Raw genomic sequence first — 23,145 nt, forward strand, 5'->3', positions numbered from 1 at the left:
TAGAAAGCTGCACTGAGTTTGAATGCAGTCGAGTCAGATGGCATGATGCTGATTGTGACTTTGCAGCAATGTTGGCCAAGACAAGTCACGTTCAGCACTGTGCAGCTAGTCATGGTTAAATCCCCATACAGTGGTGTTTTGTAAAGTAGGCAGTTCCTTAGTGGCCCTCATGATAGCAAGATTGCCTTGGGTCAGGGCTTAGTTACACCAGCCTTGGGCTAGATTAAGAGGGAGAGAAAGCCAGGAAACTGAACTCTGCTCTAAACCTTTGACCTCGTCAGGTTGAGGGCGAGGTACATTGGTCGGTCAATGTGGTGAAACTCACATGCCCTGCCTGTGCTGTACCGGCTGTGTGTATAGAGAGTATGTCAGTTTCCAGTGCGGTCAGCCACGTGCCTTTCACCATCACTATATCCGCTTCACATATTTAAGAAGAGAATGAACCTTTTTCTCTCCCTCCCTCCCCAGTCATGAAACAGACAGGTGGGCTAATGGCCCCCTAAAAAGTTAGAGAAAAGTGAATAGATTAAGAAGTAAGATCTGTGCTTGAACTTCTCTTAATATAGAGGCCTCAACTAACTACAGCCACACCTGTAGCCAGGGTCCCAGGTCGGATTTGAATATAAATACAGTCTAACATAGACTATGGAGCCTTAATGATTATACAACCCAGTGTGGTACATGTTCAAAAATATTGAAAATATGCCTGCCATTTATCTGTCTTGTTAACACTGCCTAGATTCACAGCAGGGGTGATAAAAAGGGAAAGGATGGTGCCTTTTGAGCGTTTACTGTGGAGAGCCTGCAGGGGAAACATCTATTTGAGGTACACTGAAATGGACACCGCCCTGGAGGACCCTATTACGGTAGGTATACTCCTGCTTCACCTCTTCCCACTTCATATGCGCACTCACACACACCTTTAGAGAAACCCAAACTACTGCCATGATAACCCTCTGCCACTCTACTGTACCTGCCACCTTAGTTAAAACTGGGGTTCAACAAAACTCGGCAACAAAAATGTTTAGGGGTCTGGAGCACATGACTTATGAGGAGAGGCTGAGAGAACTGGGATTGTTTAGTCTCCAGAAGAGAAGAATGAGGGGGGATTTGATAGCAGCCTTCAACTACCTGAAGGGGGGTTCCAAAGAGGATGGAGCTCGGCTGTTCTCAGTGGTGGCAGATGACAGAACAAGGAGCAATGGTCTCAAGTTGCGGTGGGGGAGGTCCAGGTTGGATATCAGGAAAAACTATTTCACTAGGAGGGTGGTGAAACACTGGAATGCGTTACCTAGGGAGGTGGTGGAGTCTCCTTCCTTGGAGGTTTTTAAGGCCCGGCTTGACAAAGCCCTGGCTGGGATGATTTAGCTGGGAATTGGTCCTGCTTTGAGCAGGGGGTTGGACTAGATGACCTCTTGAGGTCCCTTCCAACTCTGATATTCTATGATTCTATGATTCAAAGAGGCTAATCCATATAGTAAGAGACATGCTGGACAAGTATGCGGCTGGGAGGCCCTCTTTAAAACACAACAGATCTTTGTTTTCCCCATTCTCAGTTGTTATGATCACTGTTGCCCATTTGGTCTGAGCAGTTTGCCAATAATCAGGGCCTTGTAGGACTGTTTTCAATAGGATGAGGACTCATAGTTAGGTACATTCTTGGTGTATTCTTGTTTATTTACAAAAGTGTACACAAAGTTCTGTGTCCTTGAACACAGTAGAAACAAACAACAGTTTTCTTGCTCAGAAATTTCCAAGTCTGTCCCTCCAGCAAGCTCTGTGCCCAAGAAGCCCTGTTCTTTGCTTCCTCTGAGGGTTACACTTATGACTCCTGCTGGCCTTCTGTCTCCAGTATACACAGCCTGCAACAGATATTCTAGCCCTTGTGTTTTCAGCCAGGGGAAACCCTCTGAACAGCATTTTGTGTTCTAATTATTGTTCCTGGAAAACTATTAAAAAAATGCTCTTGAAAGAGTGACTAAATATCTTCCCTTTTCAGAACTGTGCTGTACTTTGTTATGAGCATTTTAAAATCTGCTTGCATTGCTTTTCAGAAGGAACAGATGAAAAAGAATGTGTTCATTATCTTCTATCAAGGAGAGCAGCTCAACCAAAAAATCAAGAAGATTTGTGATGGGTAAGGCAGGCTGTTGAGAAAGTAGCAATGACTCTTTCGGGGGTGTTTACTTGGCAGGATTGACTAAAGGAGACTGGGAGTAGAGATTATTTCCCAACACTCCGCTGTCAGCTCTATCAATTTGCTCCATCATGCTTTTCAATTCTGCTGTGTCTAATAATAAAAATATATATCACTTTGGCATTTTAAAATTAAGGCCCTCAGTTTTCCAAAGTGACTAGAGATTTCAGGAGCCTCAATTTCTAGATTTCTAAGCGGATACCTTAATGGGTCTGGATTTCAGAAGGTCTCAGCACCCACGCTATGAAAATCAGGCACTTATTAGGGTGTCAGAAGATGGGAACTCCAAAACTGGGGATCCCTAAAATCTCTAGTCATGTTGGAAAATTTAGGACAAATTTTATTAAGCTTCTGTTTAAAGGATCTGGGGCTATATTTTTAATAAACCTTTCTATACTCAATTAACTGCTGGCCTCTGTGCTAGTCTCTTTAACTGGTGTCGAAAGGAAACAGCAAAGAATACAAATTAAAATCTTAAACATTCTGTCTCATTCCCAGTTAAGCAAACTTTAAAAAAAACCTAATCAGGTCTGAATACTGTGTTACTGTTTTATAGCTCTCAGTACTGATGGGCTTTGTATTGTGTAAGTCAGATTTGATTAATGGTCACTGAATCCGTTTTCATACCTAACCCCCCGCTCGGCATAGTTAGCCGAAGTCTTAAGGCTGGCAGATTTTTGCACGGATGACTCCAAGAAAGAACTCTATGTGAGAACCAGAACTGACCATACCTGACACAGCCATCTGGTGGGTGGGTCTTTTCCTTGGTCCCTAGGCTCAGTCAGGACTGGATCAGGAAGGGGAATTTTTCCAGCAAAGGTCTTTGACTGTGGAGCTCCAGCTTGACAATCTGACCTTTAAGATCTGCTCCTGCATAATTGAAATCCATGGGAGTTTTGCCCTTCACTTCAATGGGAGCGGGATCAGTCCCTTACTGGCTGCCTTTACAACGTGCTGCAATAAGCAACAACAAACATTTCTCATGTACGGAACATGGCAACGACTATGCCTGAAGGCTTGTCTATGCCTGGGCTCTCACTGGTGCTGCTGCCCAACCCGTTGTAGAACCAGCGGGAATTTTTCAGAAAACAATTTTAGTAGATATAAGAACCATCATCATTTTGGTTGTCAGTGCGGATTGAACTCAGGTCCCCAGAGCTAAAAGCGTGAACCTCTGCCCCTTGAATAAAAGGGCTGCAGCTGGGAGCCTAAGGGAGTTAGGTACTCAAATCCCATTGGAATTCAAAGGGCGTTAGGCACCAACACCTATACCCTCTACCTGAGAGCTGAAGCAGACTCCTCCTTTGTGGGAAGCAGACACTGAGCAGTGGCTCTGTGGACATGCCCGTGGGTTCTCCTAATCCTGGTTAATTTAAAAGTAGAAATGAAGTTGGTGGTGCTATTGTAGTCCCTAAAAAGCATTTGCTCACATCAGAAACCCAACATCATCAGTGCACAATTAAGCACAACCATTAATGGTTAATATTCTGCAGAAATCCTGGATTGGAATAGCAGGACTTTTACAGGTCAGAATAAGCTTTGATTGGGGGAATAGTATATGGAATGCTTGCACATCCCTCACTTGCAATATGCTTGGCTCTGACTGATAACATTAGTCTGCCAATTTCATGAGCATTAATCCCATGCACAAATTTATTAAAGAGACGGAGGGGTGGGAGTGAGGAGATTTTTCCCTTTCTCTTAAGCTGGTGGCTGCCTAGATGCTAATGTGAATGCTAAAATGGGTTTATCAGTGTAAGCGTTCCCTGCTGAATTCTCCTTCAACTTTCATAGATGTCTGTCATTACGGCAAAGGCGATATTTAATATGCAAAGGGGCTGTTAAACGATCAAAGTAGCATTGCTGTGATAATGTGCAAAATGTAGGAACTCTACAGCACGGTGGAATAAGCTTTCAAGTTTGATTAAAAATACCAATTAAAAGATGGGCTAAGAGCTCTGAAGCATAAGAAGCTGGAGATAATTAAGCAGGGCTAGTAACCCTGGGATTCTTTTGCAGGATGGTTTGTGGTTAGAGATCCTGTTCAGAGTGGGAGGCTAGGTAAAGATATATTGTTTGATTATAGAGCAGTGGTTCTCAAACTTTTGTACTGGTGACCCCTTTCACATAGCAAGTCTCTGAGTGCGACCCCTCCCCCCCAATAATTAAAAACATGTTTTTATATATTTAACACCATTATAAATGCTGGAGGCAAAGCGGGGTTTGGGGTGGAGGCTGACAGCTCGCAAACCCCCATGTAATAACCTTGCGACCCCCTGAGGGGTCCCAAGCCCCAGTTTGAGAACCCCTGTTGTACAGGGCTCAAATACACTGCTGTGTGTTTTGTTAAATTTGCCACTGTTCTACTTCATGTATGGGCTAGAACTGATTCTGGGAAACATACCATGACATGCCTTGAGACCGTGACATGCCTTGAGACATGGCACGTGCTGTCTTTTAAAATGATCAATGGAATGGTCACTGATACACCAGCTGATAATCTGACCACGTATCTTTGTGTAAAAAACGAAGCATTCTCTTCTAGGTGTTCTTTTTCAACTGTTTGATTCATGGCGCCATAGCTCAATACAACCTTTGTGACATCCCCTGAAATGACAGTGATGGCATGAACACTAGACATTATGCCATCGCTGCATGAATCAAACAGCTAATGACTGAGAAATCTGTGTATAGGTAGAAGCTATCATGTTACCTGACACTCATTTATTTTATGTAGTTAAAAATGTTATCCACTGCGAGAGCCTCATGAGATGTGTGTCTTGTTTTGTGAAGGTCCCAGTGAACAGGCCAGAAAACCTGTCAGTGTACACTACATGAGTGTAACACAAACTACAGCCTGCTCTATGTGTAATTTTTGTATTGGTATAACTGTTGGTGTGATTTTTTTTTTTAAACTGCTATCGTTATACCAGTACAACCCCCTACTGTGGTTAGTTATTCTGGAATAAAGGTGTTTTATGCCAATATCGCTTATTCCCCTTCCTGTACAGGAATAAAGCCAAGTCTACACTTTGCGCTACAGTGACACAGCTGCAGCCTAGCACTATAATGTAGACCATTCCTACATCAATGGAAGGAGTTTTTCAGTCTTTGTAGGTAATCTATCTCCCTGAGTTGCAGTAGGTAGGTTGATGGAAGAATTCTTCAGTCTACCTGGCTGCGTCTACACCTGGGGTTAGGTCGGCTTAACTGCAGCGCTCGGGGGCTTTTCACACCCTTGTGCAATGTAGCTAGTTCAGTCTAAGTGTAGACCAGGCCTCAATTATATTGGTATAAGCACATTTACACTGGTATGGCTGAATCCAGATTAGGGGAGGTGTAGACTTTTGTGTGTGGACAAGGCCTTAGTAATGCATACCGTGCATTAACTGTAACTATCCCTGTACAGGTTTCAGAGTAGCAGCCGTGTTAGTCTGTATCCGCAAAAAGAACAGGAGTACTTGTGGCACCTTAGAGACTAACAAATTTATTAGAGCATAAGCTTTCGTGGGCTAAAGCCCACTTCTTTGGATGCAGATAGAGTGGAACATATATTGAGGAGATATATATACACACATACAGAGAGCATGAACAGGTGGGAGTTGTCTTACCAACTCTGAGAGGCCAATTAAGTAAGAGAAAAATTTTTTTGAAGTGATAATCAAGCTAGCCCAGTACAGACAGTTTGATAAGAAGTGTGAGAATACTTACAAGGGGAGATAGATTCAATGTTTGTAATGGCTCAGCCATTCCCAGTCCTTATTCAATCCTGAGTTGATTGTATCTAGTTTGCATATCAATTCCAGCTCAGCAGTCTCTCGTTGGAGTCTGTTTTTGAAGTTTTTCTGTTGTAAGATAGCCACCCGCAGGTCTGTCATTGAATGGCCAGACAGGTTAAAGTGTTCTCCCACTGGTTTTTGAATATTATGATTCCTGATGTCAGATTTGTGTCCATTAATTCTTTTGTGTAGAAACTGTCCGGTTTGGCCAATGTACATGGCAGAGGGGCATTGCTGGCACATGATGGCATGTATCACATTGATAGATGTGCAGGTGAACGAGCCCCTGATGGTATGGCTGATGTGATTAGGTCCTATGATGATGTCACTTGAATAGATATGTGGACAAAGTTGGCATTGGGCTTTGTTACAAGGATAGGTTCCTGGGTCAGTGTTTTTGTTCAGTGATGTGTGGTTGCTGGTGAGTATTTGCTTTAGGTTGTGGGGTTGTCTGTAAGCGAGGACAAGTCTGTCTCCCAAGATCTGTGAGAGTAAAGGATCATCTTTCAGGATAGGTTGTAGATCGCTGATGATGCGCTGGAGAGGTTTTAGTTGGGGGCTGAAGGTGACAGCTAGTGGTGTTCTGTTATTTTCTTTGTTGGGCCTGTCTTGTAGGAGGTGACTTCTGGGTACTCGTCTGGCTCTGTCAATCTGTTTTTTCACTTCAGCAGGTGGGTATTGTAGTTTTAAGAATGCTTGATAGAGATCTTGTAGGTGCTTGTCTCTATCTGAGGGATTGAAGCAAATGCGGTTATATCTTAGAGCTTGGCTGTAGACAATGGATCATGTGGTGTGTCCTGGATGGAAGCTGGAGGCATGTAGGTAAGTGTAGCAGTCAGTAGGTTTCTGGTATAGGGTGGTATTTATGTGACCATTGCTTATTAGCACAGTAGTGTCCAGGAAATGGACCGCTTGTGTGGATTGATCTAGGCTGAGGTTGATGGTGGGATGGAAATTATTGAAATCATAGTGGAATTCCTCAAGGGCTTCTTTTCCATGGGTCCAGATGATGAAGATGTCATCAATGTAGTGCAAGTAGAGTAGGGGCGTTAGGGGATGAGAGCTAAGGAAGCGTTGTTCTAAGTCAGCCATAAAAATGTTGGCATACTGTGGGGCCATGCGGATACCCATAGCAGTGCCGCTGACTTGAAGGTATATATTGTCCCCAAATGTGAAATAGTTGTGGGTGAGGACACAGTTAAATCAGCAAAACCCTGTCAGTGTGAACATAGGTTTATTGATATAAAAGTGCTTCTACTGGTGTCGACACTTAGACTGACATAGGCCAAGTCTACTCCACAGGCTTCTGGTGGCATAGGTGTGTCAGTCAGGAGTGTGAAGAAGTGTGGTTCCTGACCAACATAGCTGTGCCAGTGAAGCTCCCTGTGTAGATGCAATTACAGTGTCAAAACGGCTTTCACCAGTATAGCTTGTTTCACTTGGGGGGTGGTTTTACTATACAAATTGCAGTTTTGCTGGGATAGCTGCATTCATGCAAGGAGTGCTTTGCTGACGTAGTTTACAACTATAGCTATCCCCGTATAGCGCTGCTAGTGTAGGCCTGGCCTCAGTCTACAATAACACACAATACTGTACATTCTCGATTTTAGTTGTTTACACTAGCAAATAAATATGGAAAACATATGATATAGACTAACTGGGTTTTATTAACATTTTCCTCAATGATGGCTCTTAAGCATTGCTTAGTCACAGCTCACTGACTGGGGATAAGCTGATTTTGCAATTGTGATGCAAAGATAAAAGTGAATGGCTACTGTAAGGACTTGGTGCTACAGGGCCATCTATTGGCTGATCTGTTACACTGGTCTACAATTTTTGAGAAGTCGTCTGCTTCAGAGATAAAATGTGCTATTTATTATGTATTTTGATGTGCTGAATTCAAATATGACAATTAAAACAACTGATTGGCTACTGTTTCTAAGATATTTAAGTTTTTACATTTTATGTCTATGTATATTGTGTAGATAGTAGAGTTTTAATCATAAATTGTAAACCTAGGTCTTTTCATGTGTTTATGGTTGCTTTACATGATAATATTTCACCTGTCCTCTTTATGTAACACTTTAAAAATCAGCAAAAGGGTTATATAAATAAAATTTATTATGAAACAAAAGGCAAAAAACTATTATGTACATAAAAAGAAGAACAGGAGTACTTGTGGCACCTTAGAGACTAACAAATTTATTAGAGCATAAGCTTTCGTGGACTACAGCCCACTTCTTCGGATGCATATAGAATGGAACATATATTGAGGAGATATATATACACACATACAGAGAGCATAAACAGGTGGGAGTTGTCTTACCAACTCTGAGAGGCCAATTAATTAAGAGAAAAAAAACTTTTGAAGTGATAATCAAGCTAGCACAGTACAGACAGTTTGATAATAAGTGTGAGAGTACTTACAAGGGGAGATAGAGTCAATGTTTGTAATGGCTCAGCCATTCCCAGTCCTTATTCAAACCGGAGTTGATTGTGTCTAGTTTGTATATCAATTCTAGCTCAGCAGTCTCTCTTTGGAGTCTGTTTTTGAAGTTTTTCTGTTGTAATATAGCCACCCGCAGGTCTGTCACTGAATGACCAGACAGGTTAAAGTGTTCTCCCACTGGTTTTTGAGTATTTTGATTCCTGATGTCAGATTTGTGTCCATTAATTCTTTTGCGTAGAGACTGTCCGGTTGCACATATGCCATCATGTGCCAGCAATGCCCCTCTGCCATGTACATTGGCCAAACCGGACAGTCTCTACGCAAAAGAAGGTGCCACAAGTACTCCTGTTCTTCTTTTTGCGGATACAGACTAACACGGCTGTTACTCTGAAACCTGTCATTATGTACATAGTTTAGTCCTATTCAGTGTCTGCTCGGCGCTTCTTGGCTTGTCTCTTGTATTCATTAAATGGAGCATCTCTTGTCACTGTCCAGCAATAGTCTGCAAGCATTGATGGGCTCCATTTGCCCTGATAGCGTTTCTCCATTGTTGCAATATCCTGGTGAAATCGCTCGCCGTGCTTGTCGCTCACTGCTACACAGTTCGGTGGAAAAAAATCTAGATGAGAGTGCAAAAAACGTATCTTTAGTGACATGTTGCAACCAAGGCTTTTTTATGCCTTGAGGAGGTTTTCCACCAATAACCTGTAGTTGTCTGCCTTGTTGTTTCCGAGAAAATTTATTGCCACTAACTGGAAGGCTTTCCATGCCGTCTTTTCCTTGCCACGCAGTGCATGGTCAAATGCATCATCTCGAAGAAGTTCACGAATCAGAGGACCAACAAAGACACCTTCCTTTATCTTAGCTTCACTTAACCTTGGAAATTTTCCACGGAGGTACTTGAAAGCTGCTTGTGTTTTGTCAATGGCCTTGATAAAGTTCTTCATCAGACCCAGCTTGATGTGTAAGGGTGGTAACAAAATCTTCCTTGATTCAACAAGTGGTGGATGCTGAACACTTTTCCTCCCAGGCTCCAATGACTGTCGGAATGGCCAATCTTTCTTGATGTAGCGGGAATCTCTTGCACGACTATTCCATTCACAGAGAAAACAGCAGTACTTTGTGTATCCAGTCTGCAGACCAAGCAAGAGAGCAACAACCTTCAAATCGCTACAAAGCTGCCACTGATGTTGGTCATAGTTTATGCACCTCAAAAGTTGTTTCATGTTGTCATAGGTTTCCTTCATATGGACTGCATGACCAACTGGAATTGATGGCAAAACATTGCCATTATGCAGTAAAACAGCTTTAAGACTCGTCTTCGATGAATCAATGAACAGTCTCCACTCATCTGGATCGTGAACGATGTTGAGGGCTGCCATCACACCATCGATGTTGTTGCAGGCTACAAGATCACCTTCCATGAAGAAGAATGGGACAAGATCCTTTTGACGGTCACGGAACATGGAAACCCTAACATCACCTGCCAGGAGATTCCACTGCTGTAGTCTGGAGCCCAACAGCTCTGCCTTACTCTTGGGTAGTTCCAAATCCCTGACATGGTCATTCAGTTCACCTTGTGTTATGAGGTGTGGTTCAGAGGAGGAGGATGGGAGAAAATGTGGGTCCTGTGACATTGATGGTTCAGGACCAGAAGTTTCATCCTCTTCCTCTTCCTCGTCTGACTCAAGTGAGAATGATTCTGATGCATCAGGAACTGGCAGTCCTTCTCCGTGGGGTACTGGGCATATAGCTGATGGAATGTTTGGATAATGCACAGTCCACTTGTTCTTCTTTGACACACCTTTCCCAACTGGAGGCACCATGCAGAAGTAACAATTGCTGGTATCATCTGTTGGCTCTCTCCAAATCATTGGCACTGCAAAAGGCATAGATTTCCTTTTCCTGTTCAACCACTGGCGAAGATTTGTTGCACAAGTGTTGCAGCATATGTGTGGGGCCCACCTCTTGTCCTGATCTCCAATTTTGCAGCCAAAATAAAGGTGATAGGGTTTCTTAACCATAGTGGTTATACTGCGCTTTTGTGATGCAAAAGTCACTTCAGCACAAACATAGCAGAAGTTATCTGCACTGTTCACACAAGTACAAGGCATCTCTGCTCACTTTGGCTAAACAGAAATGTGTCCCTTTGCAAAATCAAACACTGACAAATAAGAGAGCACGACACTGTATGATTTCTAGAGCTGATCTAGGGCAATTTGTTCAGCAGAGTGATGTAAGCTTCGTTATGATTGCATCATCCATGACTTCTAGGAATAACATGATGCAATTCATATCATGTATGACGCAATCCCAGCTTCAGATTGCATCATTCATTGTTTTGCCTAAAAAGCAAGTACTGTCCAAACCCAGTCATAGATTTATTCATAGATCCAGTCAAAGATGTATTTTAGTCATTTCTGGTTTAAATTGAGATCCCTTCCCTTTATAACTCACTTATCCTCCGCCATTCCCAAGTCAAGGGTCGTATATACTGACCCAATAGCATATCTTGAAAACTAGAGCCAATCAACAATTTTAAGCATCATTTTCATTCTCAGTGACCCAGAATTAGTAAAGTTTGACTACATTTATTTCAGAAGCATTTTGGCTGTAGAGCAGCGTTACATGACTGACTTTTCAGAAACTGCATTAAATGCCCCAATAACAGCTAAGCGGGTGAAATGAGACAATCACTATGCTCTTGAATGAACTCACATAACAAAATGATACACACAAAAAAGACAAAAACACCCGACTGCCTGTCGGTGAACAATTTTTTCACAAAGCAATCGCTCTATATCTGACCTCTCCGTCCTCAGCCTCAAAGGGAGCCTGCACAACGTCTTCAAAAGATGAGCCTGGGAGCTTAAATTCATGACTTTGCTAGACACTAAAAATCATGGCCTGAATAGAGAGACAGGGTTTATGGCCTATTACCACACTCTGTAACCCACTAGTGTTAATCGGCCTCTTCACCTTGAATGTTCCCTTCAACTATGTGTTAACTACTTATGCTAAACAAGCTGTTCCACTTTGCATTTAGCTGTGACACTCTTGAGTACATTTCCCAGACCTGAAGAAGAGCTCTGTGTAAACTCGAAAGTTTGTCTGAGTCCTTATTCAATCCTTTGTTGATTGTTGTATGCATCCGAAGAAGTGGGCTGTAGTCCACGAAAGCTTATGCTCTAATAAATTTGTTAGTCTCTAAGGTGCCACAAGTACTCCTGTTCTTTTTTCGAAAGTTTGTCTCTCTCACCAACAGAAGTTGGTCCAATGAAAGATATTACCTCACCCACTTTGGCTTTGCAGAAAATGTTATTTTTGTCACTTTTTAAAATCCTTTCCACTAGGGCTAGGTCTACACGCCAGCCTATGTCGGCAAAATGTGTGCTGCTCAGGGATTTGAATATTCCACATGAGTTACCCCAACGTAAGTGTTTCTGTGCACACCGCTACGCTGGCGCGAGAGCTTCTCCTGCCAACATAGCTTATGCCACTCACGGAGGTGGGGTTTTTATGCCGACTGGAGAGCGCTGTCCTGTCAGTATAGAGAGCGTCTTCACCAGACGTGCTTCAGCGACACAGCTGTATCCATTCAGTTGCGCCGCTGCAGAGCTGTATGTATAGACATGGCCTAAGGAAAATCAGGTACCTTAACTCACAGCACAGAATGAGAGTCCCATTTACTGTTGGATTGAGGGAGGTTCCTATGTATAACTGCACTTCAGCTACAGTGCCAGTGCATCTCAGTGCATGAAGTGGAGATGGGGACCAGTTTTCAACTAAAAAGCGTGTGCAAATAGTCTTACAAATAACTGTGCATAGCAACAGTAAGTATGACTGTGTCTTTTCCTCCTTCTTCATACTAGGTTTCGTGCTACAGTATATACCTGTCCAGAGTCTGCTGCTGAACGTCGAGAAATGGCCGATGGTGTGAACGCAAGGATTGAGGATTTAAATGCAGTAAGTGACACTACCTTTATTTAGGCCCTGATCCTGTGACTGACTGCGTGCAGACAGACTGGCTCCTATGGTCATGGGGAGCCCAGTTGACAACTGTAGGGATCCACACACAAGTAGGGGTCTGGCCATGTACAGTCACTTCAGGATCAGGGTGGTGAGGGGAGGATCCAGGAATAGGTAATCATGGAATCATAGAACTGTAGGGCTGGAAGGGACCTTGAGAAGTCACCTAGTCCAGCCACTTGCATTGAGGCAGGACCAAGTAAACTTAGACCATCCCTGACAGGTGTTTGTCCAACCTTTGCTGCTGGTAAAATATATGCACCACATTGCATCATCATGTATGTCCCACATACGTGACAGAAAATTTTGTTTTACAAGTGTTTTAGAGAGTTTTACACATTTTTATTGGAACTATTTTTGTGTGTGCAATAGCTTTAGCAGAGGATGGAGATCTCAGCTCTCATATACAAACACTTTGCCCCCTGGTCCAACTGTATAGGGATCAGAGGGCACCATAAAAACCTTTAAAAATACCCGAAATAGCTTTTCTGTACCTAAAATGGCTGATCTCTCAGGTCCTTGGTGTAGTAACAAGTCCTGAACCACACTGGAAAGCCAGGGAACTCCCTTTTCCAGTGGTATCCACCTCCTGTTTCTAACTTTGAAATCTCAACCCTTAAATCTCTGACAGCGGCAGAACTGAAAATTGCCTCTGGCAGGTGTAATTTTGTGGGGAAAAGTCCACATTTGAGGGGAAATAAGGAAAAGTTTCTTTGGCAGGTTCCTTTGGGGAAAAGAACCCAGTGGCAGTTGAATGACGAGGCTCAGAGATTTGGAATGTTAGCAGTCGTCCTAGTGAAACTGGCTGAGCAGCTGAGTTGGCTAACGGCACGTGATAAATTGCATAACCGTGTGATATATTAAAAATCCATGTGTTTGTGAGATAATTTATCCTACACGTGACCTTTGCTATTAAAGGGCCTGATCGAACTCACATTGCGGTCTGTAGAAAGACTCCCATCGGTTTGGATTGGGCCTTTAATCTATTTATTTGACTGGTTAGTTGGCATTGACAATGTCCTAAATAGTCTATGAATTCTGTTGTCTTTGAATCATGCTGAGCTTTCCAAAAGTCATTTGTTTGGATTGCTTTGACTTTTGTCACCCAGCCTCTATTTAGACCCATGTTAACCTGTAAGGCAGGATGGTGGCATAGTAAGGATGCGGGGTACGAACTAGGCGTCCAGTTCTGTGGCCCATGCTCCACTTTGTGAGTAGTGCTGCTGAAGTCCGGATGGGGCCCTGAAAGAGTGCTGTAGTTAAAATAAAACGCTCCCACCCATTTATAAAAACACGGATTTTCCTCTATTTGAAAATGAGACCGATACATTGGGTGTGGAGCTTTGGTTTTTATGTTGTGCAAACTTTCTGTAATGCTGCTCCGTGCAACATAGTGGGCAGCCCTCATTCTCTGTCCTTGTTCCAGACCGTCCCATCTAGCAGTTGGAGACGCAGACATTTATTTGACTTGATATCATCCCCTTTCTTAAATGCTCATGTCAGAGTGACCCCCCAATGGTCTCACTGCTGACTAGCCAGCTGGTCAGGATTTTGCTTTTAATTCTGCTTGCCTCAGCCAGCCAGACTCCTCTCAATGCTTGTTAGCTATGGAGGCCTTCTTGAGAGAGACCAAACTAGAGCCTGATCCTACATCCTACAATTGTTGCCCAAGAACTCCTGAAGGTGTCATCGAGCGTTGAAGGTGCTCGGTGTCTGCAAGAAATATCTCAGCCCCTTTTAGGACCAAGCTCCCAATGAGCAGAGCTTTAAATTTCATGGGTCAGGAAAATGTGCCTTGCAGTATCAGCTACTGAGCTGGAATTAACAGGAATGAAGCTGCGATAAATCCCCCCAGTATTTCAACTTTCCAGAGATTGACAAATTGCGTCCATGTTCAGACATCTTTGAATGCCATTATCGGGTGTTTGGCTGACTCATACTAAATACCTGCAATCCTTCCCCAGGCTTCCCTAAAATGCAGCTGAAGGGCACCACACCAAATACGTCTCTGTTGCTTCACTATTGCTCCTGCTTTGCTTGCAGGTGATCACCCAAACGGAATCGCACCGCCTGCGGCTGCTGCGCGAGGCGGCTGTGAACGTGTGGACTTGGGGGATCAAGGTGAAGAAAATCAAAGCCATCTACCACATCCTGAATTGCTGTAACATTGACGTCACCCAGCAGTGCGTCATCGCCGAGATCTGGTTCCCAATGGCTGACTCCGGCAGGATAAAAAGAGCTCTCCAGCAGGGAATGGTGAGGGGCTAAGTGCATTTCCCAACCACTTTTTATTGGAGCCCCCTTCTTGCTTCGGAATGGACTCCCAGGACCCACCGTAGCATCTTTTTCTTTTGCCAGTTTTTTGGTCTGTCCCTCTCTTTTCTCTCTCTCCTGTCCTTTACCTCGTCTGTTCTTATTTTTGGCTCTCCCGGCTCCGGTGGCTCCTGTCCTCATTCCCTGACCGAGAGATGCTCACAGCTCAGGCTGGGTGGGAACATCCACGGGTGCATCTGGGGGCATCCCTGGGCCACATGTGCTCTCGTGGCTGAGCTGAGCTCTGCGTTGAGTTGCTCTGAGCACCCAGCAGCATAAGGTCCACTCAGAGAAAGGAGGAGAGGTGGGCGGCTGTCATGGAGCTGTCTGCCCCTTCACTTGCGGCTGTGGGAGCATGTTTGCCTCCGGGAAGTGAGCAAGGTGTAGGAATGCGGAGTTCTGCCCAACAACACTGTGCCCTGAGTCTGCTGGGGCTAGTCTGTCTATCCTGTCTCCTGAGGGAACCTGCTTTCAAGGTTGGGAGACAGTGGGCTAAAGGGGTATATAATGCAGACCTGTTGGGCAGGGTTCACTAGCCAAATACTATTCCATGGGCGAGGTTTTTTGGCAAAACAGCATGATGTGACTAGTAAGAACAGGCTAATGTTCACCCCCACCATTTCACGTCCATCCTTGTCGCCCGTTTGCAGGAACGTAGCGGCTCTACCATCTCCCCTATCCTGACTGCAGTACAGTCTAAGATGGCCCCACCCACCTTCAACAGAACCAACAAGTTCACTGCAGGCTTTCAGAACATTGTGGATGCTTATGGTGTGGGAAGCTACAGGGAGATGAATCCAGGTAAAAAGACACATGGTTTGTTGCAGCCTGAAGATGAGATCCTGCCAAGGGCATGGGTCAGCGGGAAGGGCCTCTGGTCTCTGACCACACTTTGTGATCCAAAACCATGTATGTCACAGCTGAACCAAATTCTCTGCTGGTGCAAATTAGTTCACCTCCATTGACTTCAGTGAAACTGCACCCCTTTACACATGGCATAGAATCTGGCCTTCTGACCCTAGTGGTTGATTTAAAAAGCTGATTCCTGTTGAGGTCTTTCAGTGAAACTGAGCTCCTGTCTGTCTCCTTCCGTCAGCTCCATACACTATAATTACCTTCCCCTTCTTGTTCGCGGTGATGTTTGGAGATTGTGGCCACGGTGCTGTTATGCTGGGCTTCGCCCTCTGGATGGTCACTAACGAGAAGACACTTTTGGCCCAGAAAAGCAATAATGAGGTGAGTTTCCTAGGGCTGAATGCATCCTGCCAGCCTTGCAACGGGTTCCAAAACTCTTACTCAATACTGAAAGCATCTAAACCCCAAAATGTTAAATGAATTTTCTTCTGTAAAACTCAGAGGAGCTAAGAGGCCAAGCTGTTTGGCAAGTAGTTCCTCTGCCTAATAATAACACAAAGGGCCAGATCGCCCCAACCATGCTCTAACTTTACACCTGCAGTTTCACACACCCACATATATGTCTGTACAAAACTGTAGCTGGCATTTGTATGTGGGCAAATTGAGGCTAAGTTTTCAAAAGTCGGACCCTAAAGTCAGGCTCTTAAATCCACCTTTAGGGATCTAAGTAAGTGGCCTGATTTTCAAAAATGTTGAGCAGCTAGCAGCTCCCATTAATATCGCTGGGTGTTCAACACTTCTGAAATTAGGCCATTTCTGTAGGAACATCTTATCCAAGCATGAACATCTGGAAATACAGGGAGTGAGTGAATGAATGAATGAATGAATGAATGACTCTGTAAAATAATTCCTCTCTCGGGGCATGGTGCACCATGCGAGCATTGTTTTGTTGTGTGATGGTTGCTTACTCTCCCTGAATTCTTCCCTTGCAGATTTGGAACACCTTCTTTGGTGGGCGCTACCTGATCCTGCTCATGGGCATATTCTCCATTTATACTGGCTTTATCTACAATGACTGCTTCTCCAAATCTTTCAACATCTTCGGTTCTTCCTGGCATACCCGCCCCATGTTTAGAAACAACACGTGGAAGTAAGTGGTAAATGATGTAAAAACAAAAGGAAGATGACACATAATGGAACAATATTTTATTCCATGGGGATTAAAAGAGAGACCTGCTGAGGATGCATGTGAGGCTGGGCTGAATCCCTGGGGTGAATTCACGTGTGAATGAACCAGGCTGTATGACTGAATTCACATTTGGACAAATCTCATCTCAAAATCCAGGTCTGTTTTAACAGATACTTAAAATAGCTGCTGACTTGGGGAGGGGCCATCATAGGCATAGTGGACTCCATCACCCCAGCACATGGAAGTATGACCTGGCTTTCCCATTCCTCACCTCTCTCACTCCTCCACTTGCCTCTCACTGCGCCTTCCCAGCCCCCTTTTATCCCCGGAGCCTGCCCTGCCCCCTTTCTCTCCTCCCCTGCCTGTACACATCCCCATATCACTATAACAGGGTTCAAAAAAAGAACTAGATAAGTTCATGGAGGATAGGTCCATCAATGGCTATTAGCCAGGATGGGCAGGGATGGTGTCCATGGCCTCTGTTTGCCAGAGGCTGGGAGTGGGCGACAGTGAATGGATCACTTGATGATTACCTGTTCTGTTAATTCCCTCTGGGACACCTGGCCACTGTCAGAGGACAGGATACTGGGCTAGATGAACTTTTGGTCTGACCCAGTATGGCCGTTCTTATGTTCACTATTCGGCTTCATGGTCAGTATCCGAGAAATATCAAGGCCCAATAAATTCCTGGGCTGAGATTCTTTGATGTACCAGAACTCTCATGCTCCGGGAGCTTGGGAAGCTCTTGCCATAACTTAAACAGTGTTGGGGGCCTGTCTAAATTATGGCAGCCTCCCCTTGGCTTCCCTATGGGCCGCAGTACTGCCTGGAACCTCTGCAGAACTGTGTGCTAAGGCTCCAGTCCCACCTCCAGTTCTGCCACCAACATGGTCCTTATGATGCTAACAAGGGGGATCCTGGAAGGCAGATTTATGAGTTTTCCTCAGTTCCTGTTCTGGGGGACCCCCACTCCTGTCCAGATTACAGGGCTTTTAGAGCCCCTTTATACTGCTCCCTCCAGCTCTTTTACCTGGTGTGAAGGGGCTGGAATGAGGGTGAGGATCTTGCCCCTAGTATCCAACACATCAGGGATAGGTGGATTTCAGACTTTTCAATGACCATGTGAGCAATCAAAGTGCTGGGACTTTCCCAAATCGTTCAGATGCTACCTTGATGTGTTTCCTCCTAGACCCATTGTAGCTGGAATAGGAGTATCAGGCCTTGTATATCCAGCATATACATGTATGTACACATACACACACACACACACACACACACACAGCATATGCGCACACACAATGCCACTGTAGGCCTTGGGTAAACGAAATGTTTAATTTTGTAGTACTTAGCACTCTAGATAGAGAAACACCTCAGGCTGAGGCAGTAAGAAACTGCCTCTTCTCTTTTCTTTTGTAGTCCACATGTTCTTGAAGAAAATCAAGTATTGCAGTTGGATCCAGCAGTCCCTGGAGTCTACTCAGGAAATCCATATCCGTTTGGAATTGATCCGGTAATAAAATTCAGTTGGTCCAAGATCTTTAGTTATATTCCCTCCCCGCTTCTACAGATCTAGTACATCAGCTGCTTGTGTATTGCCTTCAAATATGCAAGCAATCCCTCCCGAAGCCACATTGGCCACTTCCTGCTCTTTGCAAGTCCATTATGCCTTAGTTATGGAGTCTTTTAGGGTGCTCATCTTCAGCATTCAAGATTTGAGTACGATATTCCTTCCCCTCATGCCATGACCAATAGATAGAGGCCGTGTGGTCTGCAGGTATGTGCATAGATTTGGCACTTGGGAAATTCTGAGTCTAATTCTTGCTCTGCCTGTGAGTCAGTGGATTTAATTTACCCATCTGCATAAGGATGATGATAATGTGTACCTATCTATCTCATCATTTTGATTTGAGGATTAACTCCTTAATGTGTGCACAGTGATTTGAACATTTAAAGCACTAAAATGTAAAGATTATTAATGTCTCAAAATTTGAGGTATTGAAATCTAATACCCCATCGTTACAATTTTGTGAGAATCTGTTTCTTTCATGCTGTGTATGAAATTCGGTTAGCACCAAGTGGTCACTAGCACCAATCTCCCTACTTCCCTTTCAGTCTCATCCAGCCTGCCCTTGTTGGTAAAAGAGCTAGATGTGATTTCATTTTCAAAAAACAAGGCAAAGAAACCCTCAGTTAGTTCATAGCTGCACAGTAACATATGAATGTCCTAAGCCCAGACCTGGAAGTGTAGCTGAGAAGCATTCACTGCAGTTCAAGAAGTGGCGTTAAAGTGGGTTTAAGCCACCTGTATGTTCCCTCCCCCACTCCTGGGACCATCTGTGTCCACTCACTGGTGTAAATTAGAAGAGTCATACGCTTTTATTTACTCTGGCTGCTAATTCTCCCAATGGGCTATACTGGCATCCAAGGATGTGGGGGGAGGAGGGCATAAGTGGACCAAGGGCATATTCCACTGTCTGGGCATAGAAGACATTAATTACAGTGGCTTTATGTATGCCATCTGAGGATTCCCCTGCACTCTGGTAACCCACCAGTGGCTGGGTCAGCTAGCTTTAGGGCAGGACCTGGGCTTTGCTGCATAATTATTTTTAGTTAATTGGATTTTATTGAAACAAAGCAATTATCCCAGCTGTGTCATTTAACTGGAATGTAGATGTGCAGCATACAGCAGCCAAGAATAACTGTGATGAGCCCAGCAGGCCACTAGATGGCAGCTTTTCTCTCCAATACTGTACAGGTTTAGCTGAAAGTTCTAACAGTAATCATAACAATGAAGAAATGGACAATGCCACACATTTCTTAGTGTGTTTGCAGGGTTGTTGTAGTCGTGTCAGTCCCAAGATGTGAGAGAAACAAGGTGGGTGAGGTAATAAATTTTATTGGACCAACTTCTGTTGGTGAGCTTGAAAGTTTCTCTCATCTCAGCAACAGAAGATGGTCCAATAAAAGATATTACCTCACCCATCTTGTCTCTCTACTTTTTTAATATGAACATTTCTATGGGATTTAACCAGTTCACTCATTATAAAGGCCTGGCTTGTTTCTTTTGTTTAAAATACTTTTGTGCAGGGTTAGCAGGATGGTATGATGCCTTTATACCTTGAAGAGAAATAGTCACCTTAGATTATGAGATCTGACTATACTGGGGTCTCCTTCAAAATGATAGTATCTCCTAGTCTAAAGCGTTAGTAGAAGGTGCTATGTTACTAGCTAAATAAGTAAATAACCAGTATGTTACTTTCCCAGCAAACCTCCCTTCCCACCCAGCCTCCCCCCCCCCACCCCCCGCTCCTTTTTATACTGTATCTCACATGTATTGCCTTAAGAGAAAAGTTCCAGAGGCGGTATCTCCTCAACATCCTCCACAGTGAAAAATGAGGCAAATAAATTATTTGAATTACATGCAAGGTACTTTTCATCCTTAATTTCTCCCTCGGCTTCAGGTAGTCCAATGAACCCTCCGATTCTCTTACAGGCTTTCCTGCCTTCGGACCTGTTTCAATGGTTTCCATAACCGTAATGGTTCAGTTGCCTCTTTAAGTGGTGACCAGAGCTTTCTCTCAGTTTCATGCATGAGAATAGTCTTTCTTGAGTTGAAATGAGCACATGTTCTACGGATCACTGTTTCCTCCAGCGAACATGGAGACCTTTTTTTATAGTGGATGAAGGCAGAAAGGAGGTTCTCATTGCTATCCACCTCTGCTGTCGAGAGCCATCACAGTCCAGTGGTGCTGGAAGAATTTTTATAGTGGGGGTGCTGAAGGTGGAAACTATGTATTTGGGTTGTTATCACTACTTCAAGCCAGGGGGTGTGGCAGCACCCCTAGTTCCAGCATCTATGGCACAGTCTAGTAGCTAGTGCATGACACTGGTCAGATCGGGGTTATAATAACAGCTCTTCCACTGGCCTGCCATGTGCATGATCTTAGGTCACTTCAGCACTCTGCCTCAGTTTCCTCATCCGTTTAAAAACAGGATAATAATTATCTTGGAAATCTTTGGGCGAAAAGCTTTATATAAGTCCAATGTATTATGAGTCAGACTTAGATTTCAGTCATTTGGGATCGTTCAAAGTAGAACTAGCAAAAGGAGTTTGATGGCATTTGAAATTAATGGTCTAATGATTTTTCACCTGTTATTATCAAAAGAATTCCCGAAAATCCTGCTCTTTTTATCTATTTCTCCCTTCGCTTTTCTGAAGATCTGGAACATTGCTTCAAACAAGCTGACATTCTTAAACTCCTACAAAATGAAGATGTCTGTCGTCATGGGGATTACGCAGATGGTCTTTGGGGTCACACTCAGTCTTTTCAACCACATGTAAGTGCAATGGTCTCACACGTGCCTTTTAAAGGTTTGCATGTGTTGCTGCTCTGGGTTACTGGGCATGGACTCTAGGCCTGTTGCTGTTGCTCATGAATAGGTTCGTGTCTTTAACTCCTTCTGAAGCCTGGGCACCGCACCCTAGTCTGGTACAATGGAAAATCCTGATAAGGATCAAGTGTTGGCCAGAATATTTTATCCTTATCAGCAAGTGATTCTTACGTACTTATGTTTTATGTATTTTCCACGGCCTTAGCTTCCAGTGAACGAGATTTGCATTCCTGGCCTTCAGCCTTGCAGAAAATTCTCCCCAGCCCAACGTTCCCTCTACTGTTCACTTTTATACCACAGCTATCGCTGAGTCAGGGGTCCCAGTAACCGCACACTTGTCCCTCAGCCTAGTTGCAACATGTTTTAGTGCGGCTGGGACCTAGCGATGTCCCTGTAAGTCGCGAAAGCCTTGGACTATTGTTTGTATCACAGCCTCCACTTAGTGTAGACAGGGCTTTAGAGAAAATAAGGCCCAGAAGCCTGTAGGAAAACAGGTTGGAAGTAAGGTACGTCTGCACTTCACAACTGAGTCAGAGAACCCATGTACAACATGGTTACAGTTTGCAGTGCCAATGGGACCTTAGCTGGTGCTCATATATCATGACGAACACAGTATGAAAACCTAGCTAGGTGAGGAGATAGAACTGTGTGCCATCACAGGTCTAAGGCTCATAAGATAGGGCAGTAGCCACGGGAGGGCTATGCATAATGGGACCAAGGTCCCGTTTTGGTTGGGACAGTCCTCTTTTTAAACTCTGTCCCGGCTGTCCCAACGTTTTTGACAAAAACAGGCATTTGTCCCGTTTGCTCTTCCCAACTGATCAGGTGGCAAGAACAAATGAACGAATGCCCAGTTTACGGAGGAATGTTGGGAGGGGGAGCAGTGATGTGAGGTGCTGGGCAGCAGGACTTAGGGGGGCAGCCCCAGCAGGCATGGGGTTCGGGTACTCAGCCCCAGCCGCAGGTAACATGGGGTATGGAGTTCTGGTGGGGGGGGGTCAGCCCCAGCCCCAGGCAGTGTGGAGCTCGGGGAGTGAGCCCCAGCCCTGAGTGGCATGGGGCACGGAGCTTGGGGGAAGGGAGGGTCAGCCGCGGGCAGCAGGGGTGTGGTCAGCTCTGGCGAGCCCTGTAAGCACGGGGGGGAGGGCGGCTCTGGCGAGCCCCATGGGCACAGAGGAAAGGACGGCTTGGGCGAGTGCCATGCCATTTCATTTTTACTTTAGGAAATATGGTCGCCATAGCCATGCAGCAACCCTGCTGACCATGCCAGTGCCCCACACCCGCACTTCACCCACATAGAGACTGATTCTTCGGTTTAGTGCAGGTGAAATGAATTTTGCCTCTAATGCAGCTGGGCAAGCCCTGTGCGTTGCTGCACATCACTGCTCCAATTCATTGCTGCAGCTGAACCAAGTGCAACAGGTCACCAGTTTTCACAATCTCTTCTTCGTTAGGGTTGTGGCTTTTCTGCTGAGTGGGGTGTGTGTGTGTGTGTGTGTGTGTGTGTGTTCTTGATTTCACAAAATATTTTCAGAGATACAAAAGTGCAGTTAATTTTAAATGTAGAATCTATAGCTTTTTTTTTTTTTTTTGCTAAAATCTCTCTCTCTGGGCCTGATCCAGAGCCCATTATAGTTAATGGAAGTCTTTCCATTGACTTCAGTGGGCTTTGGATCAGGCCCTATATGTATAATACATCCACAAAGCCCAGACTCTTTTCTGGGAAGGAATGGAGGTTGTGTAGTGGACGAGGATGCCTATAGGATTCTCATTTGCTGAAAAGTTGGAAGGTGCATGGTGAATGAAGCAGGGAACTGCAGGAAGAGAAAGGCTGGTCTCATAGTTAAGGCAGTTGAACGCTCCCCTGGACAATTGAATTCTATCCCTGCCTCTGCCCTATTGTTCCTATGTGATGCTGGGCAAGTCCCTTAAATCAAACTTT

General features: G+C 44.5%; 1 protein-coding gene across 5 annotated transcripts in view; it reads left to right on the forward strand.

Moving 5' to 3' along the window:
• ATP6V0A4 (ATPase H+ transporting V0 subunit a4) overlaps window positions 1-23,145 on the forward strand; it is a 54,660-nt gene that overhangs the window by 17,207 nt on the left and 14,308 nt on the right. For all 5 annotated transcript variants that reach the window (XR_006174775.2, XM_008171137.4, XM_024107783.3 and 2 more), the window contains 9 exons: window positions 740-866; window positions 2,055-2,137; window positions 12,298-12,391; window positions 14,498-14,710; window positions 15,418-15,568; window positions 15,864-16,003; window positions 16,615-16,772; window positions 18,228-18,321; window positions 21,031-21,149. Coding sequence is in view for 4 of the 5 variants with exons in the window: in XM_008171137.4 (XP_008169359.2) it covers window positions 740-866; window positions 2,055-2,137; window positions 12,298-12,391; window positions 14,498-14,710; window positions 15,418-15,568; window positions 15,864-16,003; window positions 16,615-16,772; window positions 18,228-18,321; window positions 21,031-21,149 (1,179 nt within the window). In the remaining variant the exon portion in view is untranslated. The remainder of the gene's footprint in view (window positions 1-739; window positions 867-2,054; window positions 2,138-12,297; window positions 12,392-14,497; window positions 14,711-15,417; window positions 15,569-15,863; window positions 16,004-16,614; window positions 16,773-18,227; window positions 18,322-21,030; window positions 21,150-23,145) is intronic.

The sequence above is a fragment of the Chrysemys picta genome, chromosome 1 (genome assembly GCF_011386835.1).
Source record: "Chrysemys picta bellii isolate R12L10 chromosome 1, ASM1138683v2, whole genome shotgun sequence".
Lineage (NCBI taxonomy): Eukaryota > Metazoa > Chordata > Testudines > Emydidae > Chrysemys > Chrysemys picta.